This window comes from Fringilla coelebs (genome assembly GCF_963513975.1).
Source record: "Fringilla coelebs genome assembly, chromosome: 5".
In the NCBI taxonomy this organism is placed as follows: Eukaryota; Metazoa; Chordata; class Aves; order Passeriformes; family Fringillidae; genus Fringilla; species Fringilla coelebs.
The window spans coordinates 34544782-34564281 of record NC_140033.1 but is presented as its reverse complement, the minus strand read 5'-3'; the positions used below and the strand labels follow the sequence as shown (position 1 = coordinate 34564281).

Here is a 19500-nt window from a genome sequence, read left to right as displayed (position 1 = left end):
CTGCCAGACGGCCACATCCAGTGTGCAAATCCACTTCAGAACTTGAAACAGCAATGCCAATAGCAATGAGGGCTGTGTGTGCAAGAGACTGTTTTTTGAATGTTTTCCTCATATCCATTTGCATTTTCTGCCTTTCCTCACCCTCTGATCTGCTGTGGGTTGTTTACAACATAGAGAAGTAATTAACCCCATCACTGCTCCTGCCACTTGTAGCAGGAAGAACGAGCGATTCTTGAGCTCAAATCTCCCAACCCAAAGAAATCTGAGAGAAGTCAGCAGTCCAGCAGCTGAGTGGGGGCAGAAAGAGCCTGTGTGCTGGCTCACAAAAGTAAGAATCTGTGTGAAAACAAAGTACGAGAACTTCTAACAATCAAGTAATTGACATGAAAAAAAAGAGCACCACAGAGTATATAAACAAATCTTTATTTAAAGCTTTTAAATGGAACACAGTACTCAATTTTCATCAGAAAAGGAAATAATGAAAACTGAAAGATAAACGCAACACCCGTGAAACTTCTCTTAAATGGGTCTATACTGTGTGCAATTGGAGTGGATACTTGCATTTTAATGGTTACTGACTGTGGTCATACATGCACTGGGTAGCTGGAAAGTAATGCACCAGGTCAAGCTCTTGGAAGCGTGTTGCATAGTTATTTAAACTCACTATGAACTACTCTATTCAACAGTCATCCCAGCTATGTGTAGTGAGACAACAAAGACTGGTTTTAGAAAAGCTATTGGTATTTTAGGTGTAAAATAATCATCGTCCTGACAGCCACTACTGTGGCTCGAGACCAAGAACTGTCCTTTAAAAGCAGGCTGTTAAGCTAAAACATGTACTCAAAAGGGGAGCCACCACCTTTTTAAGTATCACTGACAAATTTCACATGTATAATATAGTTATAGATGCACTAAAGAAGCATTCACTTGAAGCTTTCAGTGCATCTGTGCTAAAAAAAAAAACCAACCTAAAAAAACCTCCACACTTCAGTTAAAAGCAACAATTTTTCATGTTCAGTAAGTGCAATCTGCTATTAAAACCTTAGGCTGGGTTTTGTGCTTTGCTTGCGCAACCCTTAAAGAACAAGATGTGCCTTGGACTCCGGTATGGAGGAGCTGGAAAGGCAGGACAGGGCAGGTAATCCCCTCCAAAGGAGAAGGCTGATGCTCCAGCAAGGCTCTGCTGTGCTGCAGGAGCAAGGCTGCCCTACAGCCCCCCCATGACAACATCCACAAGTCCCATCAAGTGTCCAATATGCTCCTCCCCACAGCGCAGCCCCACAACAGCAAATGCCCCTTTTCAGGCCGAATGTTGCACAACAAAATGCTGTACCTTCCTGGGATAAGGGAGAACTCCTGCCCCACCATGTGTGTGGCAAGTTAATATGCTGAATAAATTACCTGCTTTAAAATTATAAACTCTATCTAAAGTTACGCCCTAACACAACAGCAGCCTTAGATTAAGATGAGGAAGAAAAAAAATCTTCACCCCCCATTTCCATCCTATTTATTCAGTTTATTCTGTTTCATTAGGGTCTTAATAATTTTTAATCTCTCTTTTGTAAGATACAATTTTCTGAAACGGTTATTCTTGTTGATACTCTCTGTAAGTATAAGGAATTTTCTCTTCCTCATATTAAGTCATAAAAGAAAAAAATCTGAAAAAAATCTTCATACCCACAGACCACTTCAGAGACAGCAACATTTGAACAAATGTACAGCAAACAGAACTCTGATAAAATCGTACCACACTCCTAGAAGGAATGTAAGCTTTTCACCAGTCAGCATTTTGAAGCACTTTTACCCTTTCTAAGTCATCTGCTAAGGGGAGACACACAGGACAGCACAGTCCACAATCCTGCTGGTGTGAGGTGGATTTCAATACTAATATAATGTCAATGCTAACAAATAGGTAAATAGTTAAAGACTTGTATTTAAACAACAAATAGGTTTATTGTACTTTCTAAAAAAGAATAAATGCAAGTTCTTGCACCATTTGTACATAACTATTGCCTACCTGACGTGCAAGAAGGAAGAGACTTAAGAAAATTACTGAAAATCGCATACAGACACATCCTGTGGGCATCTGGCCTTCCCTGCAACTTTCATGGCCACCATGTCCAAAGGAAAAAGCCACTTCCACCTTTGCAAATTAACCTTAAAGCCTTTCATCACCATCTCCTAGACCATCCTGCATCTCCTAGACTATCACCCCAATGTTACCAGCACCCAGAAGTCAGCTCCTTGTCTGTATCGAGGGACACAAAAGCATTCCAAAGGAAAGCAAAGCACCACCAAAATATTTTCACTATGCTGGTGTTGGACCAGCACCATCTCTATTCAATAAATCTTGTTCAGGTTCAATGCAGAAGTTGTTTTAAGGGAAGGAAAAAATAAAACATAGCCATAAATCTTCCTGTGCCCTTCTCAATCTGAATATAATACAAGTATTTCTCTGAATTTTAATGCTACATTTCTTAAAATAGTCTTCTTGTGCCTGTGATTTCCTAAATAAGCATATTTATATAACTATACATGTAGACTAATTCAATAAATTAGAGCTCAAAACATCAACTGTGAGCACAGACATATTTACAAACAGCAATAAATTAAAGATTAAAATGTGTGCGATATTAAATAAGGATCTCTAAAGTTTTGTACCAAAACTTTACTGATTTTTGTGCCACTACCCAGGGCTAGGAACAAGGGCCAGAACAAGCAGGGTGCTCACTGCTCATGCCCACACACGGAGCACGGCCAGGCTGGGAGACAGGGTGGAGGCAGAGCCAAAGGCTCCGGGCCACAGCCAGGAGTCACCACAGGGTAGAGGCAGAGCCACGGCCCCCGGCACCAGGCCTGCATTTGCACTGGCCTGTGTCCCCAACAGGAACAGGCATCAATTCCCATCACTTCCATTTGGAAGGCATGCTCCCACACCAAACAAATTAAAGTTGCACTAGAAGTCATTAAGAATAATATTAACCCATAAAATGTAACTCAAACCAAAACACTTGACACAGTGATTTGCAGATGCAGAAACGAAAATGCCCCATTTCCTCCCCATTGTAGGGAGTGGAAAGTATTTCCAGGGCTATCCTCTGCAACAGAAGGCATGTGACTGGAAAGGAATGCTGAACAGGAACTAGATAAGGACAGCTGCTCCCCCAGCACTGCAGTTACACAGCCAGGGCAGCCACTGCAGAGAAGGCGTCATGCTGAGAGAGGGGATATGGGAGACAATGCAGCGGACAAAGCTTTCTAAGAAGATGAAACTCTTTAAGTACAGTGCCCATGTTATTGATGCTTCTGCATATACACATCTACAATTCTCTCTCACCTGCAAGTGCAATGAAGAGCCTCTGCAAGCCTCACAGCACCTAAGTTTATCAAATCAGAAATTAAAACAAACATTAATAGGAAATGCAAAGTAAGGCAAGTAAGCCCTCTATTAGTATCTCTCTTTGAAAAAAATTAGCTATCTGCCCAAAGGCCTTCTCTATCTGAGGCTGAAGGATTATCAAATCCTATAAAACCCATGAAGGGCTTCTGCTGATCAAAAAACTTCCAGTAACTTCCAGCTACCTGATGTCTCTTTACAAACTGCAGGAGACAAGAAACTTGAAAGTAAGAATGTGAATGAATACAACCGGGGTTTGTATTTTGTTTACTTAAAACGAACTATGTTAGAACTTCAGTACACCAGCATCTTTTATGGCAACAAAATAGCTCAAATGTATGAACAAAATGTGAATGATCCCAATAATTCAGTCTTTACCTATAAAGTTACTACTTTTCAACCAAGTCACAACCAAAGATTTACTAAGTCTCTCCTGTATGTCTCTATGTCGGGGTTTTCTGGGTACTTCCAGGCATTTGCAGCCCTGCAATTAAAGAGAGCAGTAGGAGTCTCTGTGCAGCACACAGGCATTAGCAATTTTATTCTGCTGCTGTTAGGGAAGCAGTTGAGCCTTGGCCTGTAAGATGGTAACACAGCACAATTCCTGCACCTGGACTACATCTCCACTCTTGGCACTCCCCTGACTGTTCATGTGCCATTCCTTACTGGTCAGACAATCAGCAACCACATGGAAAAGGTACTAAAAATATACAAGTCTGCTTGTAACACAGTTTTCCAAAGGAGCAAGTATCATTCATGGGGTACAAAAACTCCATGTCAAAGGCAGCTGAGTGATCTTTACCTCATTCTGGTTCCCACACTCACACTACCTTGCCTGAAGGCCCCCAGAACTGAGGCAGGCAGCAGACTCTCTGGGCACATAACTGGTAAGTTTCACCAAGTTTTTGACAAAGTACAGTGAGAAGACAAGAGCTAAAAGCAGTAAAGGACAGGTCTAACAAGACAAACTTTAAGTTGGCCAAACACCTTGCAAAAGATTTTCACAATTCTCATGATACAGATAAGAACAGTGAGTTGGAAAGACTACTGCACCTAAAGAATGTGAACTGGAACTGCACAGCTTAATTGTTTCTGCAGATGAAGGTGATTTTTTTTTCTATTTTTATTACAGTGAATGTAGCAATGCAGCTGAATGTATTCTGCTAAGTCAGAAACAAGTGCAGAAAAACAAAACTGTCCCCTAAAAAACTACCTGACATGACAGTTCATAGCATATCCTTCATTTATCTTGTCTGAGACTTGTTTCATGCTGCTAAATTAATAATAATCATCATTATAACTGGTACAGACCTCTAAGCTCACAAATGTGAGTTTCCCAGGACATTTGAGAGAGAACTATATGACTGAGCTTGGATCAATGACCTCTCAGGGAACACACAGCCCTTAGGTTTACAATGCACACTATAAAAATAAAAGACACAAAATACCCTTTTCTGTTTCCAAAGTATTAATTATTTTCTACCACATCTTTCCCTACTTCCTGGTAAGATATCCCACAGAATTTGGTTAGCCGAGAGAATTTAGGAAAAGATTCTATTTATTCATTTTATTGACTTATTCAGAGGGGTCTGATTGAGCCTTATGTCTTCACCAAGCAACAAAATCTGGAACCTGGATAATCAAATATTTTCTTAAATGAGGAATTTGCAGAAATAAACACTTCAATATGTCTCTCCTCCAACAATTATTGAATTTGGGATTTTAATGCATGTATTTAATTCAATAAAACAAATGTCACTAACTTGTGTGGAACATTAAAACACTTGGAGAGGCAGGTGGTTTAGAGGACCTGGTTACTTCTACGAAGAGGGATTTAAAATCTCCAAGTTGACTTATGAGTATTAGGTAAACCTCTTAATAATGCCAGTGCAGTTATGTCAGCAATTATTTTTTCACAGAAAATGCCAAGAAACACAAAATATTAATTTTCCAATAAGCATACAAAAATAATTTCTTACTCTCTTAACCAGTTTCTGAAGTCTCTTTTGCTGCTTTCCAACATGTCTAACTAAAATAAGTTAGTACAATCATTTGTATGGGCTGCCTGCACACTGGGCAGGGTTTGTTTCTCTTCTTGAGCTTTTTTGCACAGGTAAAACATGACATGAGGTGTCCCGTTTTGCCGTGTACTATGCAGCCATTTTTAGGTCTGCTCTGACATATGACACACGGCTCTATGCTGGTAACAGGCAGACTGGATTCCATGCTTTCCTCTTTGTCTTGCATTTCTCTCTTCTCAGGTTCCTTGAAGTCCTCCTGACTGCTACAGAACATGCTGCTTGATGTTGATGGCTGGGAATAACCTTCACTTTCCTGGGACTCAGAAAGCTGTACTGCTTTATCCTCATTCTCATCCACAGCTGGTTCTTTATCTTCAGTCATTTTTGTTTTCTTGCAGTCAGGAACATCAAAACCTTCTCCAGACTCTGCAGGAAAGGAGGCTTCTAATTTGCTCTTTTCCAATTTCTCACTCTTTTCATCCGGAAGCCAATCCTCACGAAGGGCCCAGCATCTGTGGCAATGTCGTGGAAGCGGAGGATTCATTTCATGACATTCGGGACACTTCCAATAATCCTTTAGTGAATCAAAGGTTGGAACAGCTTAGGCTACTTGGAACACTTACAACTGAAGTATTCAGACATTATAAACAATTTATTACTGCCAAAATAATTATTATGTTGAGCTATCAACTTGTTTACAATTTTAAAATTCCATTCAGTGGTTTTGGCCCCATTTTACAATTCTAGATTTAAATGGTTCCTATTTTAAAAGGACTCCTATGGCTTTCCTTCATTTTGCAATAGGTTTATGAATAGAACAATTCATTATTTCATACACAAAACTGCAGAAACAAGACCACAAAATTCTTCAGAGGCCCTCATGAAAAACTCGTTAAAAAGGTCATAATTTCTCTTCTTTTCGACTATGGACTTCTGCAACGGGAGCTATTCCAGACCGAGGGGCCCTTTCCCGGCGGTTCGCTGAGCTGTTGGTGCACACAGCGGCCGGGCGAGGGCGCTCCGACACAGCCGCAGCACAGAAAACATCGGCCAATGCAAAAACACACGGGAAGGAGGGGAAAACGGGGAAAAAAATAAAAGGGCAAAACTAAAGTGGTGCATCAACCTCTCAGAGGTTACTCCACGGACTACAATGAAAGTAAACCACTATTTCATTAAAAATACATTTTGCTTTTAAGGACAGAGACCCTTTTTAGAAATAATGCAAGTTGTAGGGGAAATGGAAAAAAAACCAAACCAACCCAAAACCTACTTACACGAGTCCTGAATAACATCAGTAACATCAAAAGCTTGTAAGACCAATTTTAAATCCTAAGAATAATGTACAGGTATCTATTTTCCACACGTAAACACTGCTATGTTTTCAGAAGGTGGCCAGCCCTTTAACACACAAAGTCCCTCAGTCCTAGAGACTATCACAGGACTGGAACACTTCACAGTTCCACAAAACAGCTTGAATTCAAGTGTCAAATGTGAAAAGCAAATATCATTAAGGAGACAGCATGCACAAGAATTAAAATGCAGTGTTTTTTCACCAACATCTCCATACTTTCCCTCAAGAGTGTCAATTTCTTCCCACTCCTCCTGAACGGTCTCACAGAATATATTAAAGGCCTCTTTTACTTTTACGGTACTGTTCTGAAAAAAGGCTTGCCTTCACATCTCTGTGTTACAGATACCTTCATTCAAGCTGTGTATTCTGACTTATAGGAAGAATTTTTTAAATGTATATGACTAAGATTTTAGGTTTTTTGCCTTTTGTGCAGAAAGTCAGATTTAGGCTCCAAATAATTTCCTTCCATTAAGTCAATGAAATGGTAAATTAGTGTGGGATTGGGGTTTTTTAAATGGATTAGGAAGGTTATTAACCATTTTTAAAAAACCCTCAAGATTCCTTAATAATCACATGTTCTTTAATAATCACAATAATTAAAATATTGTATTGGAACATTCGCACACAGACAAAGTCAACTTAATTCTTAAAAAAAATCACTGGTAGTAATAGAACTCATCTGTACTTCTTGATCTATTCTATGTCAAGTTTACCCAGCTTAGGATGCTTCACCAGACAAATTTTTACTCACAGCTAGAGAAATCTCTGGATCTTCATCAAATGAATCAGCATCACTATCTTCGTCCTGGTAAATAGTCAGCTGATAAACCTGGTTTAAATTTAATAATATATATATATATAACTGGCTTTTGGCATTTAATTAAAAATGCAAATATTTTTAACCTGATAAGATTTTCAGATAGCTAGCTACTGGAGAGTCTCTCCAGGGATGGGCTATTAAGAATATTAATGGATTACAGGAGCTCTCATGTGAGGAAAGGCTGAAAGAGCTGGGAATGTTCAGCCTGGAGAAGGCTCAGGGCAGGGGGTGCCTGATCAATGTGAGTAAATACCTGAAAGGATGGCATCAAGAACACAGAGCCATGCTCTTTCCAGTGGTGTCCAGTGGCAGGACAAGGGGCAACTAGCACAAGTTAAACACAGGAGGTTCACTCTGAGTATCACGAGACGCCTTTTACTGTAAGGATGAAGGAGCACTGGCATGCCCTGAGCACCTATGAAGCCTCCATCCCCGGAGATATTCAAGACATCTGGACATGGACCTGGGCAATCAGCTCTGCCTGAGCCAGGGCAGGTGGGTAAGACAACTCCAGAGGCCCCTTCGAACACCAGTCATTCTGTAATTCCCAAAACTGCCGTCTGGAGCAGGGGCACACCTCAAGCCTTTCTTCCTCCAAATTACCATCCTCTGTCAGGGTGCAGCTCTGCTCTACACTACAACCTGGTGCACATCAGTACAGTCAGTCCCATTCAGCCTCTCAGCTACCAAAATCATACATGTTCCTGGTGAATTCTACCTCAGGTACTCACCCAATCTTGCCATGGGCTGATTAACCTCTCTAAAGTAACAGAAAACTAACCCAGAAAGAAAACCCCACATATATTCTCACTTCATTCCCGACATTCTAGAAATCTCTTGAAAATTGCAGTAATCACAATTTTTCTTGCCTACTAATAAAGATTCCTAAAACTCTGGTTCAGCATCTCTATGAAACATTTACATTCACAGAGGCAAAAAACTTGGATATATCCCTTTTGAAAGAGTTACTCAGAAAGGTTTCCTTTGGTATCAAGTGTTCTCAAAGCTCAACATGTACTTCTAGAATTAAAAATGCAGAAAGGCTATAGTACACATGCTGCCACAGACTTCAACAGCTGGGTGAGAGCAGTTAAGCACCCAGACTTTCCTATCCAGCCCTTTCCAAAGCCTGTAGAAAGCCTCAGAACCGTTTCAGTCACTGGCTGGTGGGTTGTATAAAGGTGACCCAATTGCACCAACACGTAATTTGATTTAATGAACAACTGGCTGCAGATTGTGACACCAGCACATGCAGTTTGAAAATATACCAAATATACCTGAAGAGTTCTCCTTGGAAACTTACAGGAATTTTCCATGTTGAAATTCCTTTTCCTTCTCATACCCTCCCCCCAGGGTCAAACAAGGAAAGCAGATAGTACCTCATCATCATCATCAGTGAGCTCCTGCCCTTCTTCATTATGGCTATAATCTTCTGAATAAATAGACTCAACTTCAAACTCCACACTGAACTGGTCTGATACAGAACCGTGGTCAAACCAATCCGAGTTTTCGCTTAATGAACTAGCATCAAGATCCTGAGGAAAACAAAAAAAGAAAGCACACATTCAACCTCACCAGCCCATATACATAACATTACTGATAAAACAACTCTCAGGATAAAACTGTACTACTCAGTATAATTAGCTATGGAAGAAAAAGGACCAGCTGCTGTGAGACACAGCACCTTTTATGAGACAAACAAATTACAGGCGGGTAAAAATAAAGCTAGGTCTGGAAGCCTTTTGTAGGCTCTGTAGTAAGAAACTGCACTCAGCCTACAGGCAGCTGAAAGGCTGCAGTCATTATTTCAGAGAGTCCCTTCTGAAAAGTGAAAGAACAGATGCAAGAAGATGGTATCTTTTGGCTGCGTGTCATTAAATTCCCTATTCTCATAAACTTTGTTTAATCTGAGATCACGGCTTAACAATTAGAAAACATGAAGACTGAAAATACAGTATGAGTTCTGTCCATTAAGAACACAGTATGTGACTAGGAATACTGTTAGTTCAGCTCTTCATGACTTAATCGAACCCCAAATTTGCCCTGGTGTTTGCTAAAAGCAATACAAAACTTTCAAGTAGTGGCATGGCAAATTAATACAATGCACCATCAGCACCCATTCCACTGGGTACAGTTACCAAAGCTGTACCAGAACTAGCACCTAACTCTGAATTATGGAATGTCTGTGACTCTTTTTGTCTCTTAACATTTTAAGATGAAGTTACTTTAAACTACAAAATATGTCTGACATTTTTTCCATACTGTGCCAAGTAGCGAGGATCTTGGTTTTTAAAGAATATTCAACATTAATATTTTTAAAAATTTCACTTCAGCTTTGCCAGCAGACCTATGAAAAACCCCACTCCACCCACACACCTACTTTTCTTTCAACCTCTTTTCTTTCCTCAGAGACCACTGAAGGCACTGATGCTTTTAATTAAGAACATTGTGTCTTCAGATGCATGTCTGCACTTGAGGCATTTGCAAAATTTGTACCACAAAAATACTTTACTTTTCTATTTTGACTTACAGGAATGGAAAGAGAATCTGTGGAATCACTGCTATTGCTTCTTTCACGGCACAGACCACTGACTACACACCATGAGAGACTTTCATCAAATGTCACCGAAATGTTCTCTGACTTGTGTCGCTTTCTTCTGTCACTGTGCAGATCATCTGAAGAACTTTTTTCTGGGCATAGTCAAGAATTTTTTTTATTACTCTAAAACATCTATGCAACGTGCAATTTTTAATTTTCTAAACAGAAGCTTAAAATACAATTTACTACAAAAAATCTAATAAATTAAAAGTTACAGTATTTTTTTAAATGGGGCAAAATGGCACTAAGACTTATTTAAAAAGACACAATAACTCTTATATCCATACAGTATGAAACATTTCTGAAACCAGTATTTAGGGGCTGGCTTTCCCCACTTGTCTCATCAGTACACTTATAAATGGCAGTCTCCACATGGAAAACAACAGCAAATTTGAAGGAATTTTTACTCCACACATGACATGTTAAACCCTTCCTAATTTTAAGAAATACAATTAAAACCTTACTCGTCCTCACTCCCTCTACAGGCAACAGACAGAAAGGCACTTTCAGAGGGCTTCTGAGTCCACCCCAGAATTTGTGGGGAGATAGAGCAACTAGCCCCCAGTTCATATGCATACAGAACACCTTGTGCTAAGCAAGGTAAGTTCAGGTTCAAGTTTCAGACACTTCAATATATTTATCAGTGAATAGTTGCACTATATGTAATTGTATTTACCCAACAAGATTTTTGTAACAAACTCTTGGAACTTTCATCACGTTCCAGCAAGAAAATCTTCAAGACATACTATGCAAAAGCTGAATGCTGAAAGCATTGCTTTAAGCTCTGCTTACTAAGCATGCTTGGTTTGAAGGCAAAAAGACAATGCTTCATAAATACAATGTGTTTTGGAACAATCACCTACAGCAGCGTGAGGACTAAGGCTACAGCATTTTAGGGGTAGGTAAGTCAAAATTCAGCTCCATTGACTTCTAGAGCATTTGGTAAAAAACAACTTTATATAAAAATGTGTTGCAAATTCAGCATGTCAGTGCAGCAGAGTGAAAACCTCCCAAGATGTCAACAACTTTCGGTTCAACAGGCCTTGGTACGAGCCTGCTGACTCCCCTACAGGTGCCTTTTGCACCCACCCTCTGTTGCCCACTTTCTCCCTTGTCTTGCAAATCAACTGTGACAATCCACAAGTCTTCAAGTCTTGAATCTTTCATTGTAAAAAACAAAAAGAAAAAAAAGGAGAACAAAACACTTGTACATACTTTGAGACTTCTCTTACTCTCCCTTGGTGCTTCTTGGCTCAGCCCCTTTCTTTTCTTTTTTCCGCCCTGAGAGCCCCACCAAACTTGGTGCCCCCAGGCCCAAAGGTTGCTCCTGTCCATCGTTGTCCTCATTTAGTTGTCATGGCTCCATGCCGTACTGATACTGTATCACCACAAGGTCTCTATACACTATTTAAGGGGCTCCCAAGGAGCCACTACTATCCCAATTTAACAAGAATAGTGGTTTAAAGGGAAGGTTTCCTATAAATTAGAAAAAAAGTGTATATAAAAACACTATATTAAAAGAACTCTTAAGGTTGTAACAAACTAATAAATGGATGCAAGGCAAGAGTTAATAATCAAACCTATAATAAGTAAGCACAACCCAGGACCTTATGTGCTCTGTGCCATGCCTAAATATTACAGGTTGTGATGTTTAACCAAGACTTTCCATCCTTTCATCAGTTTTAGTTACAACATTAAAATGTTCTTTTAATTTAGTGCAAACCGCTCAGCAACGCAGCACTGGTTTGGGATTGACTTAACGTAACAGTGGCCTATGAGGGACACAAAAAACACTACTTGAAAGCTGAGGAACTGAAAAATGCTCCTGAGCAAGTGAAGAAAACGAAGTTCTATGAAGTGACAGAAGGTTATCACTGCCCAGGTAAGTGTAATCACCTAGTCATGAGGCAAGACAGTAAGTGATGGAACAAACTAATGAAAGAAATTCCACAGAAGAATATTTACGTAGAATTGTAGAGAACACTTCCACTGACAAACTAAACCAAGTTTACACTGACCAGATTGTTACTATGATGGAGGCCAATATGATGCTTAGGTCACCAGATGTTTTAACAAGTGTATCATGAATGGTGAGGTACCTATACATCCAAATATATCCAAAAATCATCCTGTGTTACTACCACACCTTTGATGCCTTCCACCAGTTGAAATCGAAAGAAAACTGGCTTTAGTGAGCAAACAAAATTTCAAATTTTGTGGCTGTCTACAGAGGGAATTGAAATTAATTTGGTGGTATCAGTAGATTACGAACAAAAGTGTTCTCATAATGAAGATAACACAACTGATAAAGTTCTACTGATGTGAAAAAGTTTAACAGAGCCGTGGAGCAAGTTATTCCACCATCTTACTAACAATTCTAGACATCCAAACTGTAACATGACACTGGAAAAATGCAAGAAATTGTGTTTTTCTTTCAGACTAAATATTTTGCTTTAGATAAGCAGAGAAACATGAGTAGTATTTTCAAGCATCTTTCAAGTCAGCAAGGCAAGAGAATGTAGCTTTTCCCTCTAAGTAGCCATGCTACTGGAAAGCTCTGCATCATAAATCTGCAGATACCAGATTCACTGTGTGTCCTCCTCCTAGAAGATGTAGCTGGTTGGGAAGTCACGCTTGATGAAGTCTGGTTCTCTTCTAACTCTCGCCTAGATTCCTGAAAACAGAAGTACTGAGTAAGCCTGAGCATGTATGTGGTAAAATGCAAGAATCAACTTACTACATTAAACCATTGACACTATCATGCAAAACTGAATAGAATGTACAGCTCAGAAAATTTATTCAAATAAAATAAAAATAGCACCTTAATAACATTTTCTTCTTCAAGCTGAGATGTGGTATCATCCTCAGGTGTGTCACCAGGGGTAGAGTCTGAAAACAAACCAAAATAAAACCCATAAAACAATATAGCAGAAAAATTCAATTTCAGGCTGAAAAAGTAAATTCTAAGTAAAACATAAAATCCAGGCATTTTGCAACAACAGAAAAACACACTGCTCCTTTGTTTTTCAGGTGTATGCAGCACCTTCCCTGTAACATTACTGAAGTGGAAATGTGGGGAGAAAGAAGAAATGTCAACTGAAAGCAGCTCAGAATTCTGTTATAAATGGCTTCAAATGAAGTCTGTGCATAAACTGTGATTCTGCAGATATGAAAGAATAGAGGCAGGAAATGTATTTACTTGCTCCTCTCCAAAGTGCTTTTTACTACTTATCTTATGGGAACCCTGAGTTAAAAAGACATACAATAGAAGAAAAATTAGCAATTTTTAAAGATATATGCTTACTAACAGACAGATCCTGGATTAATAAAGAGACTCTCATGAAAAAAGAATTGGAAGATAAATTTAAGTTTGCAAGCTTAACAATGGGGATGACAAACAGAGCAAGTTTCCCATCTTCAGCAGCTGAACACTTGCCTTTAGGAAACACCAGAAACAAAGGGTGTCTTTATAGAGATTTAGAGGCCAATTTACAAAATAGTGTCCATTGTTTAACTTCTGTTTCAGACCCCATATTAGGCAAAAATTACAGCTATACTGAGCACTTTTTATACTGCAGGACTGTGTCTAACAACTCTGCATTCAAGGAGTGGCTATCCACAGCATCACCACAAAGATACTTCTTAAAAGTATACAGCCTATTTAAAACAGGACTGAGTATAGCTCAGAATGACCAGTTCTAAATGTACCTCACATTCAGTTGTGAAAATTAAAACAAAACTTTAACACAAAAAAATGAGCCTTCGCCCTAATTTTATTGCTGGCAGAAGTTTAAGAAGCTTATTTTTCATATTAAAACTTGGTACGTTGTTGAGGGCTTTATCAATAAAAAATACAAGCAAATTACTTAAGTTTGTAATTTAGTAGCCTTTATGTTCAGCTCTGTGTTTTTTTGGTTCTAGTCCAATAAAATTACCCAATTTTTTTCTCCTCCTGAAGACACAAGTGTTTGCTTTGATTCACCATTTGTGATTGCTCTGGACTATAGTGAGCAAAGCCAAATAGTAACAGAGAGCTCACTGTTTTCTGATCACTACCTGCAAGATTCACGATGTAAATTCTATTTTCCCTACTGCTGTTTCCCAAACAAATCACCCTCCTAAGCTAGCTTACCTTGTTGATTGATTGCTATCAGATTTCTGGAAATCATTGAATATAGTCTCCTTAAATAGGGATAAAGAAAGAGATGATACAAGTTAGCTACATGTAACCATAAAAGAGAGCTTACCATCTTTGAAGATGCGAAGAGATAAAAAAGGGACATATGCATGATGCTCTTCATTATTTCCCAACCAGACTCTCAGAAAAGAATCCCGTTTTTTACCTGTGTTCTTTTACTGAAAAGCTTGTTACTCCAAATAAATCCCCCAGGAGATCATTTGCACAGTGTACAATATGCTGCTGTTTTTCATCATATAATTGCTTAGACATAATATATTGTCCAATATAGAATATTACCTGTGAAATAAATTAAATACAGATGTTAAATATCCAGGTTGTTTCTTAAAGTGTACGAGACAAAGCATATTAAGTACATTCAAATTTACTCTTCAAACTCTGCCTAAAACTCTCTTTGAGCTGACAGATTTTCATGCATCATTCCAGAAGAACACTACTATTCTAGTGACCACCAGAAATTTTTGTTCAGATTTTTGAGAAACTTGATAAATACCCAACTACAAGTCAGCAGGAGAATAAACACTGTCTTATCTCAATTTCTAGACAAGCTATGAAAAACACTGTCCCCCCATTTACCCAACCCAAAGCAATCTATCTGCACACACTGTAGTCTGTCTTTAGTAGCTAAAAGTTCTCACCTCCTTCATAGTAAAAGTGTCCTTTTCAGCACCAGCTAACTTTAACAATTTTAACAACAGTGGCTTTGGTTTAACCTGTGTATGAAAGGAGAAAAAATACACTAATTATTCACCAAAAAACCCCATTTATTTATACCAGCTGTCTTCCTCCTTCTGTATTTATCTGATATGCAAACATACAACTGCATTAAAACCTATCTTCAGTCAAGTTTTTCACTTTGCAAAGTTCAAACTTTAAAGCAAATAATATGAACCAAATCATAAACTTCTCATACATTGTACATCTTAGCTCAAACCCCAGCCTTTCACTGACCCATGGTTTCAGCTGGGATAGTAAATTTTCTTCCTAGTAGCTGGTACAGTGCTGTGTTTTTGATTTAGAGGGAGAATAATGTTCCCAACATACTGAAGTTTTTGTTGTTGCTAAGGAGCTACACTAAATCAAGGACTGTTCAGTGTCCCACATTCTGCCAGTGAGGACATGCACAACAAGCCACAAGGGAACATGGCCAGCACAGCTGACCTGAACTGGCCAAGGGGATATTCCATACCAGAGAATGCCAGGCCTAGTGTTATGAACAGGGGAGTTGGCCAGGGGGTTAAACCTGAACATATTGGTAAATACAAATTCCTTAACTCAAGCAACAGAATTTGTTTATTAGTTCCAAGTCCAGGGCTGGGTCCTGGGGAACTCAGCTTCACTCCTCTAACCATTACAACTCCCAAAGGGGAGGGAGGATGGAAGCAGAACTCTGTGACTGCTAGGTCCAGAGTGCAAGTCATAAAACACTGGTCCACCTCTTTCTTAGTCTCCTTCTGTGACAGTTTCTGAGGTTTTGATTTTGCATTTGCCAGCTGGGCTGCTTTACCTCTGAAGACTTTTCTTAGCTGGGACCAGCACACCCTGTGCCTTCTGTCATTCTTCACTCACTCCTACCCCTGCAATGGCCTCCCACCCAGTCACCGTGCCAGCAGTTTAATCTGCAGTCAGTCTAGGACAATTTCCAAGGCAGAGGAAGGAAAAGTTAAACAAGAAAAATCACTTCCCCCATACATACATACATACATACATACAAACTGCACCGTCCCACACAGCTGAGCCAGCACCAGTGCAGCAGATGAGAAGCTGCAGGGGCTGCCACAACAGCAAAGTCCTGGAGCCACTGATGCTCCCAGAGCAGTATATTCTAGAGTCACCTCTTTAACAATAACGTAACCATTCTAAAACCAAGCTAATATTTAACTATCCTGATATATTACATAAAATAAAATGTAAAAAATAAACACAGAAAGTAGGGGAAAAAAAACCAAAACAGGGAAGTGTGAATAAAATATCATGAGGCAAGCAATAAATGTTTGAGGGAAGGGTGGAGGAGGGAAACTACCCTTCATTCCATTCCAAAGATCTGCTAAAACCAACCTAAGTTTCAGTGAGTTAACAAGATATTAGCTGCAAGAATTGTACATCATGAAAAAAAATAACTAAGCTCGTGAACAACATTAGCTGTCCATTCACCCCTCCAAAGAACTAAATTATTTAGAACGGGCATATATATTAGTTTCATAAAGGAAGCAAACAATAACTAATTCAAGTACTACTGACAGCTAAGCATAGCAAGGCACAGTTTCCAAACTGAATCCACAACTAAGCCCACTTTTACTCCCCAGCCCTCTCCTCCTGACTCCTCCAAGTTCTGCAGCCTTGCAGGTCTGACAGCAGAGAGTAATATCACAATATGAAGACATAAAAAAAAAAGGGACACAAATGAAAAAAATCAATTTTGAACAGTCTGCTGTTCAGCAATTTCACTTTTTTGAAGTTCTGCTGTAAAATCCATGCTTTTAAGCTTTACCCTTCTACACAAGATAATCCAGTTCAACCATCATTGTACATATGCAATTTTTTTAACTCGCATTTCAGGTGTAAAAGGCTTCATTCCTCAGGAAAACTAAGGACAAAACAGCAGAACTGTCACTGTATTATGGAAAGCCTGGAAATGCAAAACCATAAACACAAATGAAGACTCTTCCTACATGTTCCAATAGAGAAAGTCAAAAATCTTCTGATTATTTCACCAACAGTATGTTTTGTACTATGGAGATTTTTCCAAACCTCTTCAGCTATAGGATCTGTTACCACCCAAAATACTTACCACTATCAAATCGGATCATAGGATTCCTTTTATTAAAAGAAAGCAAAAACCACCAAACGTCTCCAGGAAACATTCTAGACCTGCACCATCACCCTGTACTCTCAATTGTGCTGAAGATTTGCTTACTACAGAACCAAAGACAGACCACCTTCACTGGCTGGACGTCCTGGCTTTTCTCCAACCATCGCTCGCTAAGCACAGTGATTCTTCTGAATTAGCCGCTAAAAACTCTGGAAAAAGCATGCAAAATAACCACGCGCCCAACAGCTACTGACCAGCGCCTCTTGCTCCGAAGCGGTGACAGAGGAGGCATCCGTAACGGAGGACATCTTGGTATTGCACATTTGCCTGCAGTTAAGGGGAGAACAACCTCAGAACTCGGCACGCAGCGACACAGCCCGGGCGGGCGGCGGCCGCCACGCCGGCGGGGCCCACTCACCTCGGTGCCTCGTCCAGCCCGCACGCTGGACTCCGGCGGCGGTGTCTGTGCCGAGCCGGGCCGGGCCGGGCCTTATATAGCGCAGCCAAGAGGAGGCAAGTCAGGGCTTAGCTCCCGCGCGGCCCGGCCCGGCCCGACATGCCTGAGCATGACCCGCAGCGCCGCCGCCGACTCACCGCGGGGGGCGGGCGGGCGCGACCGGCCCGCCGCTGACTCACCGCGGCCGCCGAAGGCGGGGGGGTCCGGCGGCGTGGAGAGACGGTGCCGTGGAGGAACGGCGGCGTTCCCGCGCCCCGCACCCACCCACCCGCCCGACGCGGCCTGGCCTGGCCTGGCCCTGTTCCCCCGGCGGGAGCCCCTCCCCCCCAGCACCGAGGGCCGCACGGGCCACCAGCGAGACCCTTCGGCTCCCGAGAGAGCCGCGATCGATCCCCACGCACCGCCAGCCACTCCCGCTCCTCTGCCCGGCCCGTGGCGGGCGGAGCGCCGGGACCGCCGGGCCCCGGCCGGACCCTCTACCGCGGCTCCGCCGCGCGGCGCGCACCGCCCGCCGCCATGTTGGTGCCCGCAGCGCCCCCTGGGCCGCGCAGGCCCCGCCGCCGCGGGAAGCGGCCCCGGGAAGGAAAGGCGGCCCCGGGGAAAGAAGGGCGGCCCCCGCGGAAAGGCGGCCCGGGGAAAGAAGGGTCGCCCCCGCGGAAAGGCGCCCCCCTCCCGCCGCGCCCCGGCACGGCAGGGCCGGGGCTGCTGGGCCGCCCCCCTCCTCCCGAGCAGCCCCCCTGGGTACCAGTTCCACTTCCAGCGGCCTCTCATGCCTTCTAATTTCGTTTATTTCCACAAGTATTTAAGAAATGGAACTAGGAGAAAACTCTGCAAAGATAATTGGATGTTGTCGTCCTATGCTCTTGTCATCTCCCATTCCACAATTTTCTGAATCTTTTAAATTTGAAAGTTTGTTACTTTCACAGGTACTTATTACTTGCTACACTTCAACTCTAACTGGTTAGTTTTTAGTCTGACTGCCTTTTCTAATTCTCAGGTTTTTTCTTTGCCCATGACATTTTGAAATTATTTTTGAATAATAAAAAGCTTTGTCAGAGAACATGAGTGCTGCAGACAGTGTTTAAAGATAGGCTAGAGCAGAGGCAGTGTAATGCTGCTTTTCCATGACAACTAACTTGTCCAGACAAGCAGTGGATAACTGCCTGGACTAGTCTGTTGGCCTAACAGCTTCTCAGCAACCATGGCACCTTGTAAAAATTCCAGCAACTGTTTAAATCTAGATATTTGTGTGACGATGGATTTTCAAGATGACCTTGTTATCTCTCTAGAGCATAAAGCTCAAGGTCTGGTGAGGGACAAACGAGAAGCTGCTAGAATTTTGCAAAGCCTGCTCACCTCCTTTTAGTGCTGGGATTTCAGGGCAAACAGAAATGTGTTTCTAGTGGAGTCAAGAATGTCCTGCAGCAGGCAAAGTCAGATATCTGCTCTTTTCCACCCAGCACCCCAGTTCCTGAGATCCTTAGCTAGTTAATTTCATTCTTAGGAGAAAACTCCATCTACACAAAAATGCAAGAGGATGGAAGTGAATGGCTACTACACAGCTCAACTACTGATGCTCAATCTTGTCCTTATGCAGACTACACAAAAACTATTTAATTCCAAATCAAAATGTATTTTACTGAACTGAAACCAAACCAAACCAAACTGTTTATGTAGTTCTCCCCAAGCTATCACATTATTGATCCTCATCTTAAGCACAGTATCATTTTGCTATGGCTGTCTGGAAATTAAAGAGCTTTTTAAACTTAGCAATATATTTTCTGCAGTCCAAGACTTGCCAAACTCATAACTATGACTTTCTTCTTCCACTTCTCTACCAAT

General features: G+C 41.1%; 1 protein-coding gene across 2 annotated transcripts; it reads right to left on the bottom strand.

Moving 5' to 3' along the window:
• Window positions 1-440: 440 nt before the first annotated feature.
• On the bottom strand, window positions 441-18193 carry MDM2 (MDM2 proto-oncogene). 2 transcript variants are annotated; one of them, XM_084206703.1, is made up of 11 exons: window positions 18060-18193; window positions 17456-17528; window positions 15028-15102; window positions 14535-14668; window positions 14324-14373; window positions 13013-13080; window positions 12772-12865; window positions 10123-10283; window positions 8972-9127; window positions 7524-7601; window positions 441-5992 (listed from the first exon to the last, which is right to left on the bottom strand). In XM_084206703.1, the coding sequence occupies exons 2-11, from the start codon at window positions 17522-17524 to the stop codon at window positions 5423-5425; spliced, it is 1455 nt and encodes a 484-aa protein (XP_084062829.1). In that variant the 5' UTR covers window positions 17525-17528; window positions 18060-18193; the 3' UTR covers window positions 441-5422. The 2 variants fall into 2 exon arrangements, with proteins under 2 accessions (XP_084062829.1, XP_084062830.1); XM_084206704.1 differs by lacking the exon at window positions 18060-18193 and adding an exon at window positions 17620-17882.
• Window positions 18194-19500: the final 1307 nt, after the last annotated feature.

Coding starts and splice junctions, on each gene's coding strand:
- MDM2 (XM_084206703.1), bottom strand. CDS start 17,524: ATGTGCAATACCAAGATGTCCTCCGTTACGGATGCCTCCTCTGTCACC. Junction 13,081..14,323: donor GATAGCAATCAATCAACAAG/GTAAGCTAGCTT, acceptor GTTTGTTTTCAG/ACTCTACCCCTGGTGACACA. Junction 7,602..8,971: donor TCACTGATGATGATGATGAG/GTACTATCTGCT, acceptor AATTTAAACCAG/GTTTATCAGCTGACTATTTA.